Below are 20110 nucleotides of genomic sequence, written 5' to 3' on the forward strand. Positions count from 1 at the left end.
GTCAAGTTCATTTAAAATTGCAACAGCAACACGTAATATTCTTTTCTGTGTGTTTCAGGCTTTGCTAACCGATTTTCAAAACCCAAAGGACCAAGAGATCCTCCGGCAAATTGGAACGTTTAGTAGAACTTCATAGATGCCCTTGTTTCTGCTACCGCAGGCTTATCTTGCTATTCAACCTTTGGTTGCTCAATGTCGTTTGCAACAGGACAATGATTTTGAACAAAAAAGTCTTTCTTGTAATGCCAAAAGACAGGAGAGTCTGTTTCCCTCAGAGACTGTATGCAATACCACCTTATCTATTCAGGGGAACTGGACTGCATCCAGAATAAATGGGATAACTGTGTTAGTTCCTGGTTCTTTTGAAAATCACTTTCCAGTTTGATAAAATCATGTCCAGTTTGATAAAATGGAAGCAAGTGCTGGAGATCAAACTTTCCCAGAAGCCACAGCTTCTTAACCTGGAAATGCTTCCCTCCCAGAATGTGTAAAGTGTAGTTACAAACAATGATGTGGCTCATCTTAGTAATGAAAGAGTGGCACTGTTGCTGTATTTATTAGTCATTCATAGATTTCAAGTATATATCTGAAATGCAAATATGAGCCCTTAGGCTTATTCTGGAAGGAAGGAATCTGTTACAGGAGACACTCTTTGCATGAATGTAGTGGGTATGAGGGAATGGCTGGTGAACACCTCTGTGCTTTTGCTACACTGTTACTGTGTCCGGTGTGCAAACTGTGCAGCCACTAAGCACCCACAGATGTCCTTTGCTGAAATATCAACAAACAGACACTTTTGGCTGCTTCCTTTTAAAATAGAATATATTTTTCCTACAAATGACAACTGTAATTTCCCAACCTATAGATGGTTCTGGTTTTTGGAAATAATTCTTGACAACCTGAGTAGCTCTGTAGATGTTTTCCCAATGTTCATAACTGGGAGTCCATTATATATTCCCTCAGTATTCATGTTTTAGCCACCATTTTTTCAGATTGTAAAATGGGCCAAGATTGAACCTATTTAGAGGATTTTCCTATTTGCCTTTTCACTGCTCATCGTTGAGATTTACTACAATGAAATAATGAGTTAGAACTTTGGGACCAAAATAGGTTAATGTCTCTCAGTAGTATGCCAGTGGTGGCTAAAAGAGGAGGCATTTGCATTGTAGACGCACACTCAAATAAGTGAGAGAAGTTAAATGGTAGAGAGGAAAGCAAAGACAGGTGAAAAATCAGATGAAACTGACCACTAGCCTTTACTTTTAGAAAAACAGTAACTTGAAAAGTTATTACTAGAATTTAAACACATTCTAGAGCCTTTACTGAAATGTCAATGTGGGAGATGTAATTAAAATTAAATATTTATTTCATATGCCAGCCGACTTTTATAGACTACATTTCTGCAAAATTGAAGGGCAGAACGTATCTTGTATTTGTCACATATATGCATCTACTGTTGACAATGTACAAAAAAGAGAGAGAAAAGAGGTTACTTAACTTTCAATGACATACTTCTTGATTTGCCAATTTCTATACTTTCTCTGTACTAAGATGCCAGACTCTGACAGATAAAGGCCTAGTTTCCATTTAAAAGAAAAAAATTAAGTCAGCCATGTAGGTCAAGGACTAATTTGAATTACAAAAACAGTGAATCAGAGAATGCAGATTAGGTTGTATATGTGAAAATCTTTAGGCAGGTTATTCAATTTGGGGTATATTTACTTTGTTCTCATACCACAGGATTTAACATGTACTTATAACATGAATGTTGCTACCACTGTTTGTAACATCTCCCAGTGAAAGCATTTCTGAACTGCCTCCGGATAAAAAGGATGCTATCTTCAAGAAACTGCCAGACAAGAGAATGGGGCCCCAACAGCATATGAGAGCACTTTTGACAGAAAAATGTTTACGCCCTCCTCCCAGTGTTTATATACGAATCAAAGCATTTACTCATGTGGCAGGAGGGCTGACCCTACTGTAATTGCTTCAAGTGGCAGAGGCTGCAAGTGAGCAGCAAAGTCTTGGGAGAGAGAACTGTGTGTAATGCAGCCTGCTCTGTGCCCCCTAAGATAGCCTGGTGTATTCTTGAAGGCTTTCATGGCCGGGATCCAATCGTTGTAGGTTTTTCGGGCTGTTTGGCTGTGTTCTGGAGGTTCTTCCTCCTAATGTTTCACCAGTGGCTGGCATCTTCAGAAATATTAGGAAGAAAAACCTCCAGAACACTACAACCACCATAGCCCGATGTCCTCAGATGCAGGGGAGAACGATGACCCATTATCAGCACTGCAGAAATGTTCAGCTGGTGTTTTGTTTTCTTTATATGAAACATGTGGGGCACTATCTTGTTCTTTGCCTCAAAAACAGAAAATATCTAACCACGACTAGTGACAAACTACAGTATTTTGTTGTAGACTATAGTGTATTAGTGATCTTCTAGAAGATTATGACTGCATGACTTCAGATTTAGTTGAACATGGACAAAGACTTACTGCACATACATTGCTCCCACAAAGTGATGTGGGAGCTGTTCTCTGTGGTGTGATATACAGAAGTTATGTTGTGTCCGGATGCTCCAACCATGTAGGTATGGCTAAGCACCTGTGTTTCATTTATCTAGTCAGCATTCTCCCTTGACAGGAAAATCAGATGAAAGAGTAACATAATTGTTATTATCCACATAGTTCATATAGTCAAATACTGTACAATAAGCAGTGGCATGAAATCTCCTTACAAGAAGCCACTATCCCACTTCTGTATATATGAAGATGGCTAACATATCTGTAGAAACACAGTCTTTGCAATTATGTAAACCTCATTCGGTTTGACCAGATACCATAGAATACTTTAATTACTGTGCAGTTTAATGGAACTGAAATGAAACAGAATGTGTGTTGGATCTGGCAGTAGAATCACATTCATCTTCATTAGAAAGCAGAACATAGGTAAAGGTAAATGTTCCCCTTGACACTTAGTCCAGTCGTGTCCGACTCTAGGGCGCAGTGCTCATCCCCATTTCCAAGCCATAGAGCCAGCATTTGTCCGAAGACACTTTCCGTGGTCACATGGCTAGCACGACTAGACACAGAACGCCGTTACCTTCCCACCGTGGTGGTACCTATTTATCTACTTGCATTTTTACATGCTTTCGAACTGCTAGGTTAGCAGGAGCTGGGACAATCAATGGGAGCTCACTCCGTCGCGAGGATTCAATCTTATGACTGCTGGTCTTCCAACCTTACAGCACAAAGGCTTCTGCGGTTTAACCCGCAACCCCACCACGTCCCTTTTAGAAAGCAGAACATACATGAGTGAAATGTATCTTCCCTTCCATGGCTCTACAGTGCTACTGCACTGAACCTGTGGCCTGGCCTGCTCTTTTAAGGGGTTTCTTCAATCAGCTTCCCTCTGACTGTGCAAAAACAATGGGAAACACTAAGAAAAGATATCATAAAGCAATGAAAGTATAATGTATCTTTCATTCATTCAGAAAGATCCAGACCAAGCAGATGCTAATAGGAAACACTGTACTCAAACAACAGAGTGCTTGCCAACTGCTTCAGTACTCTGTCCAAATCATGATTTTCTTAATTACTCAGTTCATAAACAAGCTGCATTTTTAATTTTGCCATGAAGGATTTACTGTAATTAAAAACAAACATGCTTAACTGTGTTATTTTTAACAAAAGAAACAGAGTTAGATGCAGATTTAGGAATACTCAAATAGCTTTTATTTTTGTGCAAGACTGTATGTTTTCTTTGAAGCATGCTTTTAGGTAAACGGATCACCAAAAGAAAGTACAATTTCTTATAAATGTCTAGTAATATTCTCTGTATACTAGTCCATTTTCTCTTCATTTGAAGTATGGCCTCTTTGTACTAAATTGCACAATAATTTTTATACAGATCCCATTTTCTACATTCACTAAATTTTAAAATCCTTCTTATAAGTTGGTGTATCTGGAGCTTTCCTTTCCCAGCTGCAAAAGGTCATCATCCTTTTGTTAGCATCAGTATCTGACATCATAGTGTGGATCCTTGGCAAAGTTGTGTTGCTTTGCCAACTGAAGACCACAGTTCTCAAGAAAGTACCTAATGCAAACGCCTTCTTTATATACAGTATAGAAAATACAAATGAAACAGGAAATTTATTTAGCTCTGTCTGGTTACTAGGCAACATTCCCTATTGTTGTGACCTTGTTTGCACAGAAGGCTTTCTGAAAGTATCCAGATTGCTCTTTCTGGAAGAGTGGCGATTTTGGGTTGCTAAGTCAGCAACATCTTGTTCCCAAACATTTCAGGGCCAAAACCTGAAGTGTTAGGGGTAGGTCCTTGTGATGTCATGGGTGTGGATATCCATCAGCAGTTATTTCAAAATAATAGCTAGAAACTAATTTGTGCTTGTGTAACCTTCAGGAGCGGATGAAGTTAACTGATGAGGTACTTGAGCTTCAGTCATGGACCTGGTCATACATCCCACTCTGCAACTGAGGTGTCTCAGCACCTCATTAATTAGCTGTAATTAGCCATGGCAAGTCAAGTCCAACTTTGCATGAACAACAAAAGGATTCCAGATGGGCAATATAGTCTCTGTGATGAACCTAAAAGTTAATGGGTGAATTTCAGCAGCACCCGCTTCATAGTATGTAACCCCCCCCCCCAAGAATCACACGCACTCTGCTTCTGTGTATCTCTAAGTGGCACATCCTAAAGCTAAGAGAATGAACAATCTCCTCTTAGTACTGCAACATTTTCAGTTCATATTTACAAGAAATGGAACACTCCAAACAAGTTTTTTCTTTTAAAAAAATCAATACCATTAAGCATTCTTAAGATGGTTAGTCAGTTGTGCATCCCTTCTTGTTCAATGTTGTGTACTCTTAACTAACCATTGAATTTTAGCTTGGATCCCCGAGTAAGCAATCCCATGGGATTAGTCGCAGTACTACAGTACCATACATTGTCACCTAAGTTTTGAAATACCATAAAAATACAATATTAAAAACAATTAAACATATATCAAGAGTAAAATTAAGAGTTAAAAAAATTAAAACATTTTAAAAAGCATTTAAAATCTCTAAGCAAAGCATTCTTGAGATACTTTTTACTTAAAAATGCACCTGAAAAGGAAAAAAGAAAATAAAAAAGCATAGAAACATTGTGGCATCTTAAAGACTAACTGCTATAATGTGAACTTTCGTGGACAAGTTCCCTTGTCCACGAAAGGGACAATGTTTTTGTCTTAGTTTTTTTTCCTTTTTGCCTGCTTTTTCCCCAGGTTGGGAAACACTGTTCTATCCAGTACATCACACTGAACAATAATGACATATGAAGTAATATATTTCTCAGATTGCTACATGGATGAGTTGACATGTATCTGCCAGATTCTAATCCTTTTGCTCTGTTCTTTAGTTACCAACATAGAGCTTCTATAAAATACAAAACTACAGAGCTCCCTCTGACAGTGATTTGCAAAAAGATTTGAGTGACCTAGTTTAGCAGCCTGAACACTGCAGTTGTGTCTTTATGACACAAGTACAATCCGTTCAATTTCAAATGTTTTCTGGAACCAGCTGAGTTACAGCAGAGTTCTGCAGTGCTCTGAGACAGCAGGGTGAGTATCTGCTATGAAGAGAGAAGGAGATTGCTACCCAGGGAAAGCAGAAGACAGACCTGAATATTGACAGTTTCAAGATGAAGAGAATGAACGGCGGCTCTTGCAAAGATATCTAGGACAGAACTTAAAATATGCACAAAATATGCTATTGGATGAAACACAGCTACCATGACATCTGTTACCAGACATCTGTATACAGTACTAATTAGGGGAAAAACATTTCTCCTTGCAGCAAATATTCTTTTCAAAAACTCCTGGACCAATTTATATGGTACATAACTAGGAAGGAAAGGATCTCCATCAGTAATGACAGATCTTAAAAGCAATATAGCTATATCTATTTGGCAAAGCATATTAGCCTGCACCCCCAAGCTTAACCTCTGTGCTTTTTCTAGTTCTTTCTGGCTATACCTTTACTTACAAGGTTGAGTACTTGAAGCAAAATGTTTTCAATTCCACAGAGATCCATTTGCCCCATCAAAACACATACTGTATTAGACAGCCCACATGTATGAGCTTCTCAAAGCCTAAAATAAACCATACACGATTTATTACCATGGAATGGACCTACACAACTACATAATTATAATAAACTTCTGCTTTAATTATCATGGATTTATCCTACAGAATCTTATGATATGTTACTTGGAGACTTATTTAGACATATGTACAGTGGTGCCTCGCTTAACAGGCGTCCCATTTAACGATGAAATTGCATAGCGACAAAGATTTTGCGATCGCTTTTGCGATCGCATTGCGATGTTTTAAATAGGGAACAATCGCTTTGCGATGATCGGTACCGTTTCGCTTACTGATCATCGCAAAGTGATGATTTTTTAACAGCTGATCGGCGGCTCCAAAATGGCCGCAGGGTAAAAAAAATGGCCGCCTGCTGTTTTCCCGGACGGATTCCTCGCTTACTGGGTAGCGAAAATGACTGCCGTATGGAGGATTTTCGTTTAAATGTGAGTCTGAAGCCCATAGGAATGCATTGAAGGGGTTTCAGTGCATTCCTATGGGCTTTTTTATATTGCATAGAAAAGAAATCGATTTGTAGCAATTTTTGCTGCACCGATTATCCTCGCTATGTGAGGCACCACTGTACTTCAGTTTGGGAACCAGTACATTAGACCAGCAATTTCTAACTTTGAATCCTCAGATGTTGTACTACAACTCCCAGAAATCCTGGCTAGGACAGCTAGCAGTTAAGACTTTTGGGAGTTTTAGTTCAAGAATATCTCAAGACCTAAACTTGGGAACCCCAGGGCTTGAAAAATGCACTCGTCCACTCATCTGTGATGAGTGAAAAATGCTGCTAAACAAGTCACAGTTCCCTCCCTGGCTGCCTCTTTCCCCGCCGCCTCTCTCTCTCTCTAAACCTGCAGTCCTCCCCTCCCCTCCCATTGCAAAAAGAAAACTACCCTCTTCTCCTGAGAAGATAGTATGAGCAGTACCTCGAGATATAGCTCTGCAGGAGAATGTAGAGTAGTCCCAGGCTGCAGAATATGGAGATTCCCTGCTCCCAAATTCAAACAAATGAGAACACATCCTGAGATGGGAGGGAACCATGGCTCCTTAACAGGCTAGAAACTTTTGCTTTCAGTTTTGTTTATGCTGGAGACATTCAAAAGAAAGGCATTCATAATACAAGCTTCATGACCCCATAAGCACGCAGGTAATAAAGCAACTCAAATATGAAGGTATAAATCAGTGATTCCCAAACCCAATAAATTGAAAGGCTATAGTCCGGTCATGCTGACTGGTAAAATTTTTGACTGACTGGTGAAACATTCTAAAATTTTTCAAGCACTGATAATCTCCAGGCTTAGGGAGCTGGACAGGGGACAGATTGCATTTGTCTTCAGTGTGGAAGGATTGTCACTCTTGAATTGGCCTTCTCAGACACACTAGACGCTGTTCCAAGTCTTCCATACAGAGAACATTACCATAGTCTTTCAAGACTGAAGGATGCCTAACTAACTAAAAAGAAAAGCACCTTAAAATGCCAGATGTAGGGGAGTGGTATCAGGAGACAGGTTTCCAGTTGTCTTGTGTGTTCCCAAAAGAATCTGGTGAGGCCATTGTGAGATACAGGAAGCTGGACTAGATGGGCCCTTGACCTGACCCAGCAGGGCTCTTCTTATGTTCTTATGATACTTTAGTTTTGAGAGCACTACACTAGAGCTCTCTAGTAGAGACTTTGTCCTTGTCAATTTAAAAATCCCAGGATTCCGCAGGATGTGGCCAAAGCAACTGAAGTGGGATTGAACTGCTGTAACTGTGGAGTTAAGAGAGTTAGAGAGCTGGACCATAAAGAAGGCCAACCGCTGAAGAATTTATGCTTTTGAATTGTGGTGCTGGAGGAGACTCGAGAGTCCCCTGGACTGTAAAGAGAACAACCCTATCCATTTTGAAGGAAATCAACCCTGAGTGCTCACTGGAAGGACAGATCCTGAAGCTGAGGCTCCAATACTTTGGCCATCTCATGAGAAGACTCCCTGGAAATGACCCTGATGTTGGGAAAGTGTGAAGGGCAAGTAGAAGGGGACGACAGAGGATGAGATGGTTGGACAGTGTCACCGAAGCTACTGACATGAATTTGACCCAACTCCGGGAGGCAGTGGAAGACAGGAGGGCCTGGCGTGCTCTGGTCCATGGAGTCACCAACAGTCAGGCACGACTCAAGGACTAAACAACAAAACTGCGGAGCGCAGATACTGTTTACACAGACACGTGTTACTTCAAATCCAACAGGGCTCTGACTTCTAATCGGGAACAATAGTTCAGAGTGACAGCCACATTTCCAGTTTCCTATGAAGTGGCTTGGGCGAGTTAACATTATAATAGTCGATTATACTGTTTGTCTTTTAACACCATTTTGAAAAATTAAAAAACTAGAAAAAGGAACAGTAAATCTAAATGCTTGTGCGCCAAAGTTTTAGTAAAAACATCACCAAATAAATAAATCCCCAGCGCTAAAACAAACATCAGCTGGAGTGGAACTCCTGTCCCTTGTTTCCAGTAAAATGGGACAGGCTGTTTACTTAACGATAACTAAAGGCATTCTCCCTGCCGTTCGAAACCAGCTCCTCCTCTTAAGCTACGTATCTACATTTCCCCGCAGACCGGCTCCGCTTAACGTGCGAACTGCGGTTGTCACCCACCCACGCATGTGCCGCTGCTGCCGCTCCCGCCGCTCAGCCTTTCCTCTCGAGCCAGCGGACAAGCCACGTGACTCGGCCGCCCTGCGTGACTCCCTGCACGCGCCACTCCGACGAAAACCAGTCCTTGCCGAAATGGCAACCTTTTTTCCCAGCAAGCTGTGCGAGGCCGAGCATGCGCTTCGTTGCCGAAAACTACAGCTCCCGACGTGCCGGTTTGGACCACATTTCCCAGGAGGTATGAGTTAGCGCTTGCGCAGCGGCTGTTGGCGTTCGGGCCATTTAAATGTGTGTGAGGGAGACGGCGAAATGGCTGCGCAGGTCGCCTCAGTGCGCACCGTGTCTCGGGGCGCGGAAGAGACGCCTTCGCTTCCCCTTGGTGACCGACCTGGCCGCCCGAGGGGAGGAGGGAGGAAGCGGAAGGCCCCCTCAGGAGAGGTCGGAGAGTGCAAGAGGGCGAAGCATGGCCAGCAGCCGCTCCTGGTAGGGCCCTCTCGGGCAGAGACGTTGCCGCCGGCCGCGGTAACTGGCCTCCCGGCAGCTCCCGCCGTGGCTTCCGCCACAGCTGGCCTCTTCACCTTCTCTCCCCTCACCCTTTCCCCCCAGGCCGCGCATTGTGATCGGCGGCATCACCACCGACACCGGCATCGCCCGGACAGTGGCGACTCCGAGCCCGGACGCTCCTCTGGGGATAAACCACACAAGGGAAGGCGGGGAAGCTTTGGCGACGGGGCGGTCGGGCGGCCCAGCAAGCGAGGTGAGCGAAACGGGAGTTGCTGAGGGGCCTGGGGTCGTGCTTCCCTGGGCTGCCGACTTCAGGGCTGGCCTGGGCAGAAAGCTGGGGTTGCTTTTCTTAGCTGGTGCTTTGCCGAGCCCAACACCTATGAGGTCTATCGTGACCCTCTGTCGGACGTTCTTCTTTTCCCCCAAACATCTCTGGTAGCTTCTCTTCTGAATGTCAACCTTCTTGCTTAGGCTGCCACTGAAAAAATTCACGGAGGGTCGTGAGCTTGGGACAATAACAATGATAGTGCCCGTGGCTAGTACTGGAGCACAAAGGTGAACCTTTCTTATGCAACTTCGAGTTGTCCAGTGATTTTACGGACTGCGGTGCACCTGTCGGAGGGGCTTTGCCGTTTTGCTGTTTTACCAACGTAATGTCCTGTGCTTTGTTGTTACTCTCTTAGCCATCTTTGTTTGCTGTGTGTTTAAGCGCTGCTTTTTCTCCAGATATGAATAATGATGTGTTTAATTGCCACTTTTGTGAAGGAGGAACTGTTGCTCACACTGGTACTACCTGAACTGTTTTGGATTAAGACCATTCCCTAACTTGCTGGTCTTGATTCTAGCAGATGGTAATCCATTCCTTGAAACCTTAGTGCTGTGCAAATAACCTATTGTTTTTGGTTATGACAGTTTTAAAGGAACTGAGGACATGTTTGTAAACCAAAAGAAATGTACATTCAATAAATAAAGAAAGGAACCAGTACTTTAGACAGAAGAATGCTAAAAATGACTGTTTTATCATGAATGTTCATTCATGGTGGATTGCATAATCTTGCAAAACTATTTTTTAAGTTTTTTTGCTAAAATTATTGCTCTGTGTTACTGTTTTAGCTCCTGATACAAGAGCAAGAGTCCAAAACAAAAACCCAAGAGTACAGTACCTGTGTTGGCCAAATAGAAAACTTAAAAAATGTGTGTACCTTCATTAATAGAGTCAAAAGTTTCTTTAAAAAGTTTGGACGCTTCCATGGCCTCCTTGCTCATCTAAGAAAGATATTACACTGGCATGAATATTTGCTCTCAGTGTGGCTTGACTTGACATGTGGACTTTAACAGCAACATAGCCAAATATCTTAGAGTGAGATGGTGAGATAGCTTAATTTACTACAACTCTGTGCATACCTATTAGGAGTATAACCCACCGTGTTCAGCATAAGGATGCATAGAAAAATTCAGATCTAGATTTTAGATTCCCATTTAAAATCCAGAGTGCATCCTGTGTTGTGCTAGCAGAAAATGTTTTGGAAACATTTTGCTGGTGATATCCAGTTGCTAGTGAAAAATTTTGCACAAGTAGTCCTGTTCATAATGGATTGTGGAATAGTTTGTGAAAGTGGAATCACAGTATTGAGTTTAAATTCTGCAAGAATGAAAACTGGACTTTTTCAAGCAGTATGTCAGCACTAGGTATAGTCCCCAGTGTGGTAGATATTAAACGTATATGCTGCTTTGTGCATTGTCAGATATGTGATCCTTTGACTAATTGATGTGACTGGAATAACCGTTAGATAAGAAACAATGATCCATATTTTTGTAGATTACTATGGCAATGTATTGTTTTTAAAGTAGGCCGCCTAGTTTAGTTGTGAAGTGAGTACAGATTTGAGTAAAATAACTTGCTATGTAAATACTCTTATTTTCTGCTAGTGGGATGACTTCATATTTAGTCATGTGAATGTTTGAGATCACTAATCAAATATTAGATCAGTGAATTTATTTATTTTATTTATTTATTTTATTTTTACCTTGCCTCTTTCCTTAAAAAGAACCCAAGGCAGCATACAACAGTGAGTATACAAATACAAAAAAAGTAAATACCATATTAAAAAAACAGCACACAAAAGCGAAACCAAAACACATTCAGAGCAGTAGGGTACAACAACCCATTACTGTATTTAAAACAACCAAATTCAGGCATTGGTTCAGTAAGGAAAAGCTTGTCTGAGGAGAAAGGTCTTTGCTTGCTTGTGGAAGGATAGTAAAATGGGGTCAGCCTGGCATCTTGTGGGAGGGAGTTCCAAAATCTGGGAACAGCAACAGAGAAGGCTCTTGTGACCCCACCAAATGCACATGTGAAGGTTGTGGGACTGATAGAAAGACCTCTCCTGATGATCTTAATACTAGAGCAGGCTCATAAAGGGAAATGCGGTCCTTGAGATAGCTTGGGCCCAAGCCATTTAGGGCTTTATAGGTTGGAACCAGCACCTTGAATTCTGCTTGGAAGTGGATCAGCAGCCAGTGGAGTTGCTATAATAGGGGGATTATGTGATCTCTGTGACCAGTCCCAGTTAGCAATCTTTTGGACCTGCTGAAGTTTCTTAACACTTTACAGAGGCAACCTCACATAGAGTGCATTATATTAATCCAGCTGGGATGTAACTAAGGCGTGTGTCACTGTGGCCAGATCAGACCTCCAGGAATGGACACAGCTGCTACACTGTGCAAATGTACTCCTTGCACAGTTGAAACCTGGGCATCCAGGCTCAGAGACAAATCCAGAACCACCTCTAAGCTGCTTGCCTGTGTTTTCAGAGGAAGTATAACCCCATCCAGCACAGGTTGCATCCCTGTTCCTTGATGTGCCTTTTGACTGACCAGGAGCATCTCTGTCTTGCCTGGATTAATTTTCAGTTTATTCACCCTCATCCGGTATATTATGGACACTAGACACTGATCTGGAGCTGAAAATATTATGATGGTAGGAAGAGGGATTTAAGATGACACCTGTAAAATGGCATCTAATTTCAGTCTATTGTAGGCATGTATTTCAACAGAACATTTGCAGGGTTTCCCCTTGCCCCATGCTTTTATCAAGGATTTATTGTAAACTAGCCTTCAGCTGTGAGAATTTTGGAACTTGAAGCACTTATGTACTAAGAAAGCACAAATAAATCTTGGGGATTAATTGTTTCCAACTATGTGTTATTTATTGCTTGAGCCATAGTTGAATAGGAAGGCACCAAGTCTTTGGTTACTCCCTGTTATTTATATATTGATTTTTAAAGATGCTATTGTACTTTTCTTTTGAGAAAGAAGTTCAGAGTAATATTCAGGAATACAGTAAAACAGCCAAAAATCTGAGCAGTAAAATTGAAAGGCTTGAAGCAGTGCCATACACCACTTAAACTATGAATTTAAAATGTATATATTATAAATGCCTGTTCAAATAAAGAGGGGTTTGGTCTGCTACTGAAAAGAATACAAAGTTGGTGCCAGGTAAATTTCCCTGGAGATGGCGTTTCAGTGTCAGGAAGCCATCACATAAAAGTGCTCTCTTTTGGACGTTAGTGTGTATATTTTATCAGAGACTGATAAATAATATTTTCCCATGATGAACTTAGTACCAGAAAAAGAATATTTTACTGCTACCCACTGGCACGTGTAGTAGGCTGGGCCAACATGGAACAGTGCCAGTACTCTAATCCCATTTGCAGCTAACATGCAAGAGTTTGGGCAGCTGTGTAAGTGCCTGATATAGATCTGCTGGTTACCTTTTCCCAATTTGTCAACATAACTGAGGGGAAAAATTATTGCTTATCTACACAACCTAGCAGGATTTTTCTGTCCTTTACATACAATTTAGCTTTCAATGCAAAACTGGAATTCCACATTCATTCTGGCTAGGGTAGTGGTACCCTGAAAAAAACTTAAAGCTGTTGTTAGAGAACACTCTTTTTGCTGGAAAAGACAACAACGTCTTTTGCTGCAGTGCTTTATATTTTATTCAGATGAATAATACAATTGCTTTTTCATTGTTTCCTATTTGCATAATGAAACTTGGGTTCTCCCACAATTTTGAATGCTACACACATTGTATCTTTACTTGCCCAAGATTTGAAAAACCAAACTTTATTTTTAATCAAAGCTAACAGCTGCACTAGGGATAGGACTCTTTCATATGTATATTTAAATATGGGAGTAACATGCTAAAATACAGTGGTGCCTTGACTTACAAACGGAATTGGTTCTGGAACTGTGGTTGTAACTCGAAATGGTCATACTGTAAGTCGAAGCAGCATTTCCCATAGGAATGCATTGAAATGCAATTAATCTGTTCTGGCCAAAGGAAAAAATCAGCCCCCCCCAATCACTGCATGACGCATTGGAAACGCGATTAATCCATTCCGGCTGAAGGGGGGGGGAGAAAAGCAAGCAGAATGTGCAAGACCTATCGGAAGTGGGGAAAAAAGCAAAGCAGAAAGCAAGCAAAGCGTGCAAGATCCATCGGAAATGCAAAACAAAAGCAAAGCAGAAAGCAAGCAAAGCGTGCAAGACCCATCGGAAATGCAAAAAAAGCAAAGCAAACAAACCCCCCAAGACCCAGTGGGTAAAAAAACAACAACCCCAAAACAAACAAATCTGCAAGACCCATCAAAGCATAGAAACATAATCCCTCCACCCAGCCCAAAACAAAACTGCAAAACCCACCCAGAACAGTTTTTAAAAAACAGAAAGCAGCACCTTACCTTACCAGGCAATCCGAAGCCTCCTCCGATCTCACTCACTCTAACTGTTGGGGCGAAAGAGCTACAAAGAAGCAGCCTCTTCGCCATAATGGTTAGCAATTTGAATTCCCAGCCTTTTCCCCTGCCTTTTTTTGGTTGTAACTTGAATCTCTGGCCGCAAATTTTTTTTGTTTCCAGTTAAGTCTGCTTATGAATTACCTGGAAACCTTGTGGCAGATATGTGGTAGTACCTTTTTTGGTCAACATGAACACTTAAAAGTTCAGAAAGATAAAGTGACATGGAATAGGCTATGACTGTGCTGGAAGCATTCCCAGGGCTCCTGAAATAGTGGGAAAAGGGAAATGTTGAGAAACTATTTCCCCCCCCCCCCCATTAATGTTGAGAAACTATCCCCCTCTCCTTGAGCAACAGTGTAGCTTTGGAAGCAAGAAGTATGGAGACATTTTTGTGGCAATTCTAACAAAGTTTTACAAAGTCACTCCCCCCCCCCCCGTAAAGCAGCTTTATTTATCAAATCAGGAGTTGACATAAACCAGACTGTTGATTCTAGTTTGTTTGTTACTAGATTTCTGAGGTCTGATTGGGCAAAAACTGTACATCTAGAACTAAAGAATTCTAAGCCTAAGAAGTTGATTTTCATAACTGAATTTAGTCCAGTATTTCTACCAAAAAAAAAGTTCTTACTTTCTAGCTTTCTTAATTTCAGCAGTATATTTTAGGAGTAGGTGGGTTATTCTGTTGGTGCTGTTACTGAACAATTATGAGTCAGAACTTTTTGCAAGTAACACAGGAAGTCAATAAGACATCTATCTACAGTATATAGACTTACTTTCTGCCCACTTTGTATTAGATCTTGGCCCACTTGCAGTACAATCAGGAATATTTCTTGAAAAGAAGGTGTTGCTTCTAAGCAAGATGATTATTTTGAGAGTTCATTTGTGTAGCTCAGTGGTCCCCAACCTTGGGCTTCCAGATGTTCTTGGACTACAACTCCCAGAAGTCTTCGCCACCACCTCTGTTGGCCAGGATTTCTGGGAGTTGAAGTACAAGAACATCTGGAGGCCCAAGGTTGGGGACCACTGGTGTAGCCCATAGAGCAGATCAAGCCCCCCGATCAAGACTGTTGCAATACTGTTATTAACAATAGTTGCAGATTTTTTTTATTTTAAGGATTTTTAAAACATTAGAAACATGTTTTTTGAGATCTAACAGTATAATTAAACAGTACAAGCAAGAACTCTTTATTTCCAAGGCATCATTAAGTAGTTTCTTTTTTTAAAAGTATTTTTATTATATAACACATCAACATCAACAAACAACCATCACAAAATACAATAAAAGGGAGTAAAACAAAACATAAACATATACTATAAGGCCTGTGCACTGAACTGGATAAAGGAATGGATTACATTGGAAGACCAAAGACTTAAAATTGGAAGGACATGATCTAAGATTAGAATGGCATGCACAACTATGGTATGGAAAGGGTAAAGATGAAACAACCTTTTTTGATCATATTGTAAGGAAAGCGCTGTACATGTACCAGGTTTGGCAAAGGTTCCAGGAGCAAATGTATTAAAAAATCCTGATTTGGGTAGCATCGCTGTAAGCATTTACTCAACCTTCTTTAATGTTGGAAGAATGGAAATATACGTACAAAGACCTATTAACCAAAGAGCAACAATTAAAAACTATACAAGAGCTGAAGGAAGGGTTTACAGACAGACTGGTGGACAATGCTAAAATTAGAATCAAAGTTTAAAGAAGATAGTGGGCTTTTATGAGGGGAAGGTCCAGGTGGATGAATTATAGATTTATACTAATGATTATACAAAAATGTATACTTTTTAATAGAATATAATGTAGAGGATGAAAGGGTAAAAACAGTGATGATTAAATGGGTGCAAAACTTTGGTTATAGATGATTGGACTTGAATGTGGAATGAGAAATATAGATGGCTCAAACCAGTAAATTTGAGAGAAAATGTTTAAAGAAGTTTTATAGATGGCATTTTGCACCTGTAAAACTGGCAAAAATGACACTGGTGGCTAGCAACTCATGTTGGAAGTGTTCTCAGCAATCAGGAACTTTTTTCCATATCAGGTGGACATGCAATAAAGCAAAAAGCTTTTGGAGATGTATAATTTCTTATGAAATATAATTTATCTAACAAGAAATAGCTTTTAAACCAGAAATGTTTTTGTTGAATATAATGCCAGAAATTGTTGACAAAAATTTTAAATATATGTTGCTGCACATATTTATGGCTGCAAGATTAATCTGGACCCGAAGGTGGAAAACTCAGGAAAATCTGAAGAAGGAGGAGCTACTTGATAAATTGCTAGATATTGCAGAAATGGATAGACTGTCAGAGACATTACATGAGAACCCGAGAATATATGTTGAAGAAAGCTGGAAAATGTTTTACGATTGGGCCTGGAAACAGATATGAGTAGAGAATGTATTATGGATTCTAGTATTGTATCACAGTCATGAAGTAAAGAGTATATCAGATACTGAATGAAAGTAAATACTTCCCTGTGTTTATTAGTTCTTGATGGACTGATAAGCAGTTAATCATATCTATCTTTAATCCTTATTTTATACAGTTGGTGGTAATAGATGCATTATACCTGGGAGCCGGAGTCCTGGAGGCAGTTCGTGTCATTCTGGCAACCCCTGCAATGTCACTGGAACCAGTTGTATTGGCTCTTGCTTTTCCATTGGACTATTTCAGTGATGTGGAGAGGGGGGATTTCCTGCTTGGGTAACAGCCTATCCTCCATATTATTTTACTCAGGCTTCGTGCGCTGGAGAGGACACTCCAGCTTCACGTACAGCGTCAAAACACTAGATGCTGTTCTAAGTCCTCCATACAGAGCATGTTACCATAGTCTCTTGAGACTAAAGGATGCCTATGATACCTGGTTGTGTGTAACTTGAAATTGGTTTTGAACTACCACCAGCACTGAAAAAAGGATTAGCTTGGGAATCCAAGATGTTGACACTTCATTCAGGGGTAGGTAGCTCACCACTTGGCATAAACAAGTATAGTAGATAAAGAGAGTTGGAGTCCTCCAACATCTGGAAGGCTACCAGTTACTCTCCCCCCATATTAATCTGACACATAACGTGTTGCTTTCAGTATAGTCTTCCATCAGTAGAACTCAGCAGGTGTGAATAACTGCTGTTCTTCAATAGTAACTGCTGGATAGTTCAAGGATTTAGGCATCTGGCTGTGGAGTGAGAGGTGGGGAATTTGATTCCCCACTGTGCCTCCTTGACAGGCTGGACTCGATGATACATAGGGTCTTTTCCAGCTCTGCATTTCTAAGATTATATTGCAAAACAAATACAGCTATGCACAGTCTATCACAGTGTTCTGTATGTATGTGATATGTACCCAAAGGCCATAAATCTAGTAAGTCATATTGAAACATACTAAAACTGGGAGTGAATTGCTGCTTTAGATATTCTCTGAACTGCAGGTCTGTGAATTTTCCACTTTTAGCTGTGCAAATTAAGTCTAATTGGAATTGCATGGCAAAAACATCTAGAGTGCCATAGTTGCTGCCCTGCACTATACTATATAATGCAGATACTGCTTCTTACTTGTTTTTACTAGTAATTCTTATATAATATTACATTTTCATTAAAAATATTCAGGGAGAAAGCTGCAAATGTAAAACATGTGGAATGGAATTTATGATGATCTCATTTCTAGCCTAAATTCTATAATACTCTTTTCTGATTTTGATGTGGCTATCGGAGGGAAACATTCTCAGACTCAGTTCTTGAAATCTTCATATGTCCAAATCCTAGGTATTTGATCCTTTGGTGGTATTATGTAATACTGTCAGCATATTTAGCTACCTAATTTTGCTCTAATCTATCACTACGTTTTTCTTAATCCACTGATTTATTTCTGTGTTGATGTTACCTTTCTAAAACTGTCATTCACATTATATTATAGAACTTTATCTTGCAGATCATTCTACTAACAACAACAAACTACCATACAATGTGGCTTGTTTTCTTATTGGAAACCTTTCTAGCCCAAACTCCTTTCATCCGATTACAGCAAAAAAAGTCTTGAAAAAGACTGTTTTAGAATGCCCACTCAACATACTTTGAGGTGTTACTCTATTTGAGAAAGATTTGAAATCAGCAATCTGTAGTTTACAGATAACAGTTCCTTCTGCTTATGAAGATTCCTACATTTATTATATATTACCATATTTATTACATTGCTTTTATGCCATTTTTATTGTAAGCCACCCACAGTAGACTTGGGTCTAAATGGGTGGGGCATGCATTAATTAATTGATTGATTGATTGATTGATTGATTGATTGATTGATTGATTAATAATACATTAAGCTGTGCTGTGAATAAATTACTGTATGATTTTTTTCACTTCATGTTTCTGGAAGCTTGTCATATGAACCTATTGGGCTTTGATCTTCAGTACTGTGAAGTCAGGGACTATTTCAGTGGCACTTTCTGTATTCATGGGTTCTTTGTGATAAGTTATTCTGACTGCAGGCAGTACAACAAATGATTAGGGGTGCTTAAAATAGCTATTGTGGCTGTATATGGTGTATCCTCTTGGTGCACTGAGATTTCATACATTTCCCTTGCTTCCTCTTGCTTGCTCTTTTGCTCTCTACCAGCTCCTCTAAATGATCTTGAATGATCCAAATGTTTCTTTTGGGAATAAGCCTAATTTATCTGAGCTTGCTTTTGAGTAAATATGCTTAATAATAGGCTCTTTCAGAGTAGGTATGGGTAAATCTTCAACTTTTCTATTGGGATACCAACCACTATGGCCATTTAAATTCTCCAGTGGATGAGCTCAAACTCATATAAGGTTATCAGCTTTAGCAGATGTGAAACTAAATTGGTAATTCATGGTTGTCACCAACTTGTGCGTCCTCATTAATGACTAATCAAAGAAACGTGATGTTGCTGCATATTTGTTTCACTAAGTGTTATTGTGGAAATACAGTGGTGCCTCGCACAGCGAGGGTTAATCCGTTCCGGATTAACCCTTGCTGTGTGAAAGCATCGTTGAACGGGGCAAGAAAACTAATTGGAACGCATTATACAGTGTTTAATGCGTTCCAATTGGGCTGAATACTCACCGTTCAACGATGCTGGCAGCCATTTTCGCGCACTCCCCTCGCTGAACGAGGCCGCGAAAACACTGTGATCAGCTGTCCGGCGGGTCCAGAATGGCCGCCGGAACAGCCGAAAGGGCCGGGCGCATCGTTTTCGCGCCCTTGGTAAGCGAGGGGAGGGCGCGAAAACGCTGCGCGCAGCCATTTCAGCGAAAAGCGGGTCGCAAAGCGAACCGCTTACTGACCTTCGCGCTGTGATTCTTGCCCTATCTAGGTGCTGTTTTGTGATCACTTTTGCGATCGCAAAAACGGCACCGTTGTGCGGATTCATCGCTCTACGGAGCAACCGTTCTGTGAGGCACCACTTTACATTATGGAGACATGGGTTAGAGGCAGTCTACTGCTTTCCATCTTGCTCAGAGTAAGCACTGAACCTTTTTTAGGGTCTCAGGTCATGGCAGAATGTCTACTACCAACTGGTACTGCCCATCCTACTCGCATAACACAGGCACGATGGCTGAGGATGCTAATTCCGAGGGAGGCCAAGGGGGAGAGAACAAGGAATTAGGTCTTCTTGGCTGTTGCTCCAAAGCTTTGGAATGAATTACCATCTGAAATCTGCCAAGCCTCTTCACTGTTGGTTTTCAAGAAAACACTAAAAATTCTGTTATTTTGACAGCCTTTCCAATACATTTTACCTGAGGAGATTGCTATATCTACCAGTTATTAACTTGTTTTAACTGCTGCCTACCTCTTAATGCTTTTTAATGTATTTAATTGCACTGTCAATTTTATTTTTTATTGTTTTTATTTTGATTTTTGGTTTGCTGCTTTCATGTGCTATTGTTAGTATTGTAATTTTGTTGTTGTAAACTGCCTAGAGTGGCCTCTGGCCAGACAGTCGGTATAGAAGTCAAACAAACCCATTTTTTATTTAGCACTGGGTAAAGGTGCTTAGG

The 20110-nt window shown here is 40.6% G+C and overlaps 2 protein-coding genes and 1 long non-coding RNA gene across 15 annotated transcripts in view; 2 read left to right on the plus strand and 1 right to left on the minus strand.

Annotated features, from left to right (window-relative positions):
- PTPN22 (protein tyrosine phosphatase non-receptor type 22) overlaps positions 1-346 on the plus strand; it is a 52982-nt gene extending 52636 nt beyond the window's left edge. For 6 of the 10 annotated variants that reach the window (XM_020780575.3, XM_020780571.3, XM_020780578.3 and 3 more), the window contains one exon: positions 59-196. Coding sequence is in view for 4 of the 10 variants with exons in the window: in XM_072997172.2 (XP_072853273.2) it covers positions 59-123 (65 nt within the window). In the remaining 6 variants the exon portion in view is untranslated. Of the gene's footprint in view, positions 1-58 lie in introns of all 10 variants that reach the window. The other 4 variants (XM_072997172.2, XM_072997173.2, XM_078393357.1 and 1 more) reach the window with 1 other exon arrangement.
- The window catches only part of LOC140706558 (uncharacterized), a 40286-nt gene extending 31383 nt beyond the window's left edge, over positions 1-8903 (minus strand). For both annotated transcript variants that reach the window (XR_012086245.2, XR_012086246.2), the window contains exon 1: positions 8782-8903. This is a non-coding gene — a long non-coding RNA (uncharacterized LOC140706558). The remainder of the gene's footprint in view (positions 1-8781) is intronic.
- Positions 8866-20110, plus strand: part of RSBN1 (round spermatid basic protein 1) — a 36747-nt gene continuing 25502 nt past the window's right edge. Inside the window, exons 1-2 of one of the 3 annotated variants that reach the window (XM_020780585.3) lie at positions 8866-9016; positions 9385-9535. In XM_020780585.3, the coding sequence (XP_020636244.1) occupies positions 8954-9016; positions 9385-9535 (214 nt within the window). In that variant the 5' untranslated portion in view covers positions 8866-8953. Of the gene's footprint in view, positions 9017-9037; positions 9536-20110 lie in introns of those variants that run through there. The other 2 variants (XM_020780583.3, XM_020780582.3) reach the window with 2 other exon arrangements.

Source organism: Pogona vitticeps, chromosome 4 (genome assembly GCF_051106095.1).
Source record: "Pogona vitticeps strain Pit_001003342236 chromosome 4, PviZW2.1, whole genome shotgun sequence".
NCBI classification, from domain to species: Eukaryota; Metazoa; Chordata; class Lepidosauria; order Squamata; family Agamidae; genus Pogona; species Pogona vitticeps.